This window comes from Syngnathus acus, chromosome 11 (genome assembly GCF_901709675.1).
Source record: "Syngnathus acus chromosome 11, fSynAcu1.2, whole genome shotgun sequence".
Lineage (NCBI taxonomy): Eukaryota > Metazoa > Chordata > Actinopteri > Syngnathiformes > Syngnathidae > Syngnathus > Syngnathus acus.
The window spans coordinates 2,490,273-2,497,225 of record NC_051096.1 but is presented as its reverse complement, the minus strand read 5'-3'; the positions used below and the strand labels follow the sequence as shown (position 1 = coordinate 2,497,225).

Below are 6,953 nucleotides of genomic sequence, written 5' to 3'. Positions count from 1 at the left end.
TCTCAGTGGACCAGATTCCGGAATGGCTGGAAGAAGTGACTTGGGAGAGGGAAGTTTGGGGATTCCCTGCTGAAGCTGTTGCCTCCGCGACCTGATCCCGGATGTGGGAGAGCAGCGTTTTTTTCGTCCAAGGGACCACCATTATAATCAAGGAGCAATTCAGGGACCTCAGCTTTGGCGGAATATTATTTAATTTTGCACTGAAGGAGGATAGACCTATACAGGCGATTTGCATCTGTCTATTTTGGGAATCTCAGCTACATTTGGATGGGTAATGGTTCAGAAAATTAGCTGGGGAAAAAAATCAAGTCTAAATAATAAATTACTTGTATTTTTAAAAGTGTTACAATTATTTTCTGGATAGATGTTTCTTTCTTTTTAGGTGGTTGTTTTGTTTGGGCTCTATCCAGCATCAAGTAATTTGTAGTGTGCCCCACATCGCCGCCGAACTACATTTTCCATGAGGCATTGCGCGAGCTCTGTTTTCTGGGTGTCTAGCAACAGCTAACCAGCCCCGCCAGGCAGACATCAGCCGGCGGCTGCAGCAGCAACGATTCTCGGTGTGTCTTCCAGAAAATTGGTGGCCGTCGGGTTCTTCACATTTTGTTGAGACAGAGTCGCTCGCCCCGGGGCGGGGGGGAAGAGTGGGAAGACAACCGCGAGCCCTGCGCAAAGATATGAGCGGCAGCGGGCGGCCCAGGACCAGCTCGTTTGCTGAGCCGCCAGGAGTTCCAGGAGCCGCCGCGCCCGCCGGATCAGCCGCTGCCGTGGGGAGCAGCACAGGAAAGTCCGGGGTCCCACAGGCCTCCGGCAGTAGCTTGTCGGGATGCTCGAACCTCAAGCTCGCCAGTAAGCTTTTATATTCAATACTCAATATTCTTCTTAACATTTCCATTCGTATTTACTGTGCTGCCTTGCGTTTTTGAGGTCCGGTTTTTAATCACAAGTCTGTCATCCCAGCGAGTTAGCATGCTAATGTTAGCCACTTGTTTTGTACGTTACCACTCCACCGCCCAGTATGCTGATGTGCTCGGCCGGACCCTCGTTAAATGTAAAAGCCTCTTCACACCGTCACATTTTTACTTTTTACACATAACACACAAAGCGTTGCTCATTCCATTTATTTAAGCGTGCTTTTAAACGGTATAATTACTGCAACCCGGGTGGCTAAAGTCCCAAGCTAAATGGTCATTGTTCGCGTGAGCTGCCTGCCTTGCCGGTGACTCTCATCATCGCCGGGCTCCCGGGTGGAAAGTTGCCCGCTCTCAAGGTCACCTGTGCGGGCTCGCGAGGCTCCAGGGGGTGTATGGCGAATGATCGTCCGACCGAGCGACATCTGGGGGACGCAAGTGATTGACGTCCGGGGCGGCTTGGCTGCTAGCAGCCTTGCTCCAGTCCCAAGATGTGTCTGCAAATAATCTTATTGACATTTGAATGTCAGTGCCCTCCGTGGGACGTTTTAAATGCGTTTTAAGATTGTCCTTTGGGTGTGACGGATGTGTACGCATTTGCACATTAGGCCAGTTAGCATGATGAATTTGCACGGACAACGATGTGCTTTGACATATTTTCATCCATCCCGAGCATAAAGAATCCCGCTTGTGCTTACCTTGCCGTCATAATGGTCTAAAATAATGTTCGCAATATTGTACTACGATTGTGTTCTCTTCTGTCTGAAAGTGTCCTGGCATCCTCTTGATTGTGTTTGACAAGCGTGCTAACCAAGAAGCCCCCGACCTCAACTGCGCTAAAATGTGAATTTAACAATCCAGCACTGCAATGAAGTTAACCCGAGTAAAATGTCCAGTGAAGGCCCTAAGAGCCACCGTGGTTGACTTGAATTCATCTGAAAGCACTGTCTGGTTTCCTAGGAGACAGTGGCAAGGTGACGACGGTGGTGGCCACGCCGGGCCAGGGCCCGGACCGCCCGCAAGAAGTCTCCTACACTGACATCAAGGTGAGACAAGACACCACCACATGTGTGAGACACTCGTAGTGTCCTCAAAATTGACCCCGGAGGCTCTGTGCTCAGGTGATCGGCAACGGCTCGTTCGGGGTGGTCTACCAGGCGCGCCTCGTCGACAGCCAGGAGATGGTGGCCATCAAGAAGGTCCTCCAGGATAAGAGGTTCAAGGTGAGCTGAAAGTAAAACTGCGTGCCATGTCTTATATTTAACCGGTTTTCCATCTTCTAGAATCGTGAACTGCAGATCATGAGGAAGCTGGACCACTGTAACATCGTCAGACTACGTTACTTCTTCTACTCCAGTGGAGAGAAGGTTAACACTTTGGTCCCCACAAATGGTCGCTGATGTGATAATGTGCAGTTCACAGCCTGTTCTCTCACCTAGAAGGATGAAGTGTACCTCAACTTGGTGCTGGACTTTGTGCCTGAGACGGTCTACAGGGTCGCCCGGCATTTCAACAAGAACAAGAGCATCATTCCTATCATCTACGTCAAGGTGGTCTTCCCCCACCGGGAAAGAACGACCTCGGCGGGAACCTCCCCGTGACGTCTTGCTCGCTCGTCTCTTCCAGGTGTACATGTACCAGCTCTTTCGCAGTTTGGCTTACATCCACTCGCAAGGCGTGTGTCACCGGGACATCAAGCCGCAGAACCTGCTGGTGGACCCCGAAACTGCCATCCTCAAGCTCTGTGACTTTGGCAGGTGAGCCACTCGAACGAGTCGCAAAAGAAACAGTTTAGTGAAAACGAAAGGTTTTGGGAATAAAGTAATAGCCTCCAAACACTCTTGGGTGGAGGTGATGAGCATCCGTGGACTTGACGGCCAAGCACCGCCTTTCTCGTCTCCCTCCCCTCAGCGCCAAGCAGCTGGTGCGCGGCGAGCCCAACGTGTCGTACATCTGCTCTCGCTACTACCGGGCACCCGAGCTCATCTTTGGCGCCACCGACTACACGGCCAACATCGACATCTGGTCGGCGGGCTGCGTCCTGGCCGAGCTGCTGCTGGGCCAGCCCATCTTCCCCGGCGACAGCGGTGTAGACCAGTTGGTGGAGATCATCAAGGTGAGCGCCCGGCCGAGCCGCAAGGGATCGGATCCGCTCTGGGCTCTTGGCCTCACTCGCTGGCTTCTCCGCCAGGTGCTCGGCACCCCGACCAGGGAGCAGATCCGGGAAATGAATCCCAATTACACAGAGTTCAAGTTCCCGCAGATCAAAGCGCATCCGTGGACCAAGGTAAGCGGAGTCCAGGCAGGGCGCTGCGTGAAGCACCGGGCCGGCACTCGACTCATTTTCCTTCTTTTCCGGCTCGGAGGTGTTCAAACCGCGCACGCCGCCGGAGGCCATCGCGCTCTGCTCTCGGTTGCTGGAGTACACGCCGGCCTCGCGCCTCTCGCCGCTGGAGGCCTGCTCGCACACCTTCTTCGACGAGCTGCGGCAGCCCAACGCGCGGCTGCCCAGCGGACGGGAGCTGCCCGTGCTCTTCAACTTCAGCACGACAGGTACTCCAAACAGGTTAACGCTCAGTCTGCAGTGGAAAAGGGAAGCCTAATAGTATTTTTTCTGTGTGTGTCCAGAGTTGTCGATCCAACCGCAGCTGAACTCCACACTCATCCCTCCGCACGCCCGTGCGCACACCGCTGCTTCCTCTCACGGTACAAACACGCATTCCTTCCCTTCTTCCTTTCCTTTTTCTTTACTTCTTTCCTCCCTCCCTCGCTTGCCTTTCCCATGTGAAGTCACTGATTGTGTCCATTTGTACACTTTAGATGGTACCGGCCCAGACCCCTCCCAACTGGGATCGGTACGAGGATCTCTCAACAGCATCTGAAGCAGCCAGTCGCCTGCCTGCCCGGCCAGCCTCCTTCTCTCTCCCTAATACACAGTCACATACACACACACATAAATATATATATATGTTCATCTCCGCGCTGCTCACGCTCCTCGTAGATCATGTTTTTGTACAGTGGACGCATCCATCAACACCCCAGCCGGAGACTATCAAACAGTTAGGACAGACACACGCACGCACGCACATGTACTCTACACACAAACAACAGTTGCACACAGCGCTGTCTGGCTGCTGCTCCAGTGGTATGTGAAGGTTCGATAGTGGGGGCTGGTCCTCTGTAATATAATTTTTTTTTTGGATTGACTTTTTTCATCTCCATCCCCTTTCTCCCCACCTATGTTCGTCTTTTATTTATTTGAACACATCACACCCACATTTCCTCATTTGCGTCATATTTTTCTGTTCGCTGAGTTTGAAACCATGTGTCAAGTGCGTACGAGGTCGACCGGACACTGCCTGAGCCTCAGAATGTTCTCGTCAGGCCGTAGATGTTCACTCAGGAGATACGCCCAACTTCTACCAGGCTCTTTTTTTTTTTTTTTTTCTTAAGATATTTTTTATGTTCTGCTTCCGTCCATTTGTACCTACTTTGCAGAAGCCTCCTTTTTAGCGAATTTTATTGAGCATTGTTTTAAGACACTTTTATTTAAACAGCCTTGAGACATTCTTGCATATTCCCATCATGCACTCATTGATGTAGAAATAATTTGGACCGGGAGTACAGAGTATACAGTGATTCCCTGCGCAGATAGTTCAACTGTAAAGGTGAAGCGTGTTTATGTGGGCAGGGCATTTGTTGGTCCACATGTAGCAGCACACGGCTTCATCTTTCATGTTTTAATTTTCAGGCACATTCATGTTGTAACTGGAGGCTTTTGAAATGAAATCCTCCTCCCACTGTCATGGCATCTGATAAATATTGTTTATTTGATCTCGGTCTTGTTTTTTTATTATTATTATATTACAGAGCTGTTTATATCTTCTGTCACTCCTTCTGTCCATACGTTTGTGCTTGTTTATTCTGTAAATACACCTCTGTGTCGCTGTGTAAATATTGCAAAGAAAAATCTTGTCCTGTTTGTCTGACACCTTTCCTTCTCTCTTTTTCTTTGCTTCCTGTGCAGTAGATTTTTCACGTCAGGTTCTGCCAAATGAATCTCACACAAAAATATCCTGCAAGTGGTGCTCGCTCGTGGATTAGTAGCTATGACTTCCCCCCTCGTCATTTATTGGTGTGGTGGGGATCTTCACTTGATTTGGCAACGGCGCTGCTTGCGTGCTTGCAACGTTCAGATTTCTGTGCAGTATTTAGGTGCAAGTTACAAGAGCTACCTTTTGTCACTTGGTGTCCCATAATGTCCAAGTGTAAGGACATTCTGTATTGTAAGGAGCTCAGATGTGCTGCTAATTATCATTTTGTGGCGTGACTGCAAACAAACGTTGTGTTTGTTTATTTTACCACATTTTTAAAATCATAACCTTTGAGTTATGCACTGAGCTAAGAAGGAGAGAGAAAGAAAAGCCAACCTGTTTGTCTCTGTTTTGTGTGTGCGCGTGTGGATGTGAATTCATTTACTGTAATTAAAGTTATGATGAAAATGTGCTTGACTCATAATTTTCCACATAAGCTTTTTTTTTTATACATGCATTTGAAAAACAATTATCAAAAAAAGATGAGACCTTAAACAAGTGATGTTGCGACTAGTTCGTCCCCAGAATGTGGAGAGGGTACAGTATTTGTCAAAATTAATGTCAAACATTTTTACAATGTGTTCATGTTTTTGACGTCACAAATATATGCGAGAGAGAAAGCAAAAGTCCAACAATGGTTTGATTTTTAATTTTTATTTCTACACCGAATATTGACAGATGAAAAGACGCCTTAAGTGTTTGGAATTTCCAAATTGTTGCCGACAGCATTTCGCAGGCTGACCAGAAGATGGCGACAAAGTTGCTCCTGAAGACAATGTAGCCAGGTTGCTGTGATTTATGGCATGTGATTTACTTTGATTTTGTGGGAGCAGTTATCATGACTGTTCACCAGGTGGCGCGCTTGGGCAAAAGCTTGTCCAGTACGGTTGCGCCAAGATAGCGGCCGGCCCAGGTGAGCAAATGTTTGTCCTTTGCTGACGTTTCGCACACCTGCCACCAATTCATTTAATCTACGTTCTTCTTCTCCTGCTTGTTGAACAGCGTTTTGCACACTAGCGCTATCTAGTGACCTGCCATGACTGATTTGGCTTACCCTGGAAATTGTTGGTTATGCACGCCACAAAAACCACAATCACATTCCTTAAATCAGTGTTTCTGTGCCGTGGGAAATTGTCCAACATTTAATACCGAGCGCATTGTAAACAGGATCGCCAAACCACAGGTCAGTTGGCGCAAGGCCTGGTCAGCCACTTGCTAATCGTGCATGCGTGGCAAATCGGAGAATCTTGAGATTTCATGTTGTGGCATCGGCACATACTCAGTTTATGTGTGTGTTGCTGTTAGTGTTGGCTCGTGAGTGAACGATTCGTTCAAGACGATTTTTTTTTTCAGTGAACGAGTGAACGAATCACTTCCTAAAGTGAAACGAAGAAGAATATAACGTAACTTCCCGTTCACGAACGAGTCGTGAATTGCTTTTCCCGTTCCCCAACTGAACGGATCTGTGAGTGAACGAGTCAGTGAGCGAGTGATTTGCATTTCCAGTTCATCGCGAGAACGGATCAGTTAGGGAACGAATCCTGACTTTCCCGTTCGCGAACGAGTTAATGGGTGAACTGCCTTCCCGTGCATCAACGGATCAGTCAGTGAATGTGTTGCGTCTCCTGGCGTGAACTATGTAAGCCAGAATGTATTTAGGATTTGCCAAGGAAAGAAAGAACCACTCACTGAAACACCACTTCTTTTATGCACGTTTTCTCCAAGCTAACGGCTAACTTTATTGCATGAAGGGATGCGCCGTTATGCAACAACGGGGAGATTATGCTTCTCTTTGGGTAATCTTGATTTTATAACACTTGTAGTAGTTTTTAAATAACGTGTATGCATATATACTAGGGGTGTAACGATTCATCGATACACATCGATTAATCGATATAATGCTCTACGATTTATTGGCATTGATGCTAAACGTAAACATCGATTTATA

General features: G+C 48.1%; 2 protein-coding genes across 3 annotated transcripts in view; both read left to right on the top strand.

Annotated features, from left to right (window-relative positions):
- The window catches only part of LOC119130207 (fibrinogen C domain-containing protein 1-like), a 559,732-nt gene that overhangs the window by 120,206 nt on the left and 432,573 nt on the right, over window positions 1-6,953 (top strand). The gene's annotated exons all lie outside the window — the stretch shown is intronic.
- LOC119130265 (glycogen synthase kinase-3 beta-like) lies at window positions 475-5,422 on the top strand. Of its 2 annotated transcripts, none has more exons than XM_037264042.1 (11): window positions 475-849; window positions 1,863-1,957; window positions 2,033-2,134; window positions 2,195-2,278; window positions 2,351-2,461; window positions 2,538-2,668; window positions 2,823-3,027; window positions 3,103-3,198; window positions 3,278-3,464; window positions 3,540-3,617; window positions 3,732-5,422. In XM_037264042.1, the coding sequence occupies exons 1-11, from the start codon at window positions 678-680 to the stop codon at window positions 3,791-3,793; spliced, it is 1,323 nt and encodes a 440-aa protein (XP_037119937.1). In that variant the 5' UTR covers window positions 475-677; the 3' UTR covers window positions 3,794-5,422. The 2 variants fall into 2 exon arrangements, with proteins under 2 accessions (XP_037119937.1, XP_037119938.1); XM_037264043.1 differs by having other exon boundaries at window positions 476-849; window positions 1,872-1,957.

What these genes read in the sequence shown, in the direction of transcription:
- LOC119130265 (XM_037264042.1), top strand. Translation starts at nt 678, where the DNA reads ATGAGCGGCAGCGGGCGGCCCAGGACCAGCTCGTTTGCTGAGCCGCCA. An exon ending in TTCCTATCATCTACGTCAAG is followed by an intron (nt 2,462 to 2,537) that starts GTGGTCTTCCCC and finishes CGTCTCTTCCAG; the next exon opens with GTGTACATGTACCAGCTCTT. An exon ending in AAGCGCATCCGTGGACCAAG is followed by an intron (nt 3,199 to 3,277) that starts GTAAGCGGAGTC and finishes TCCGGCTCGGAG; the next exon opens with GTGTTCAAACCGCGCACGCC.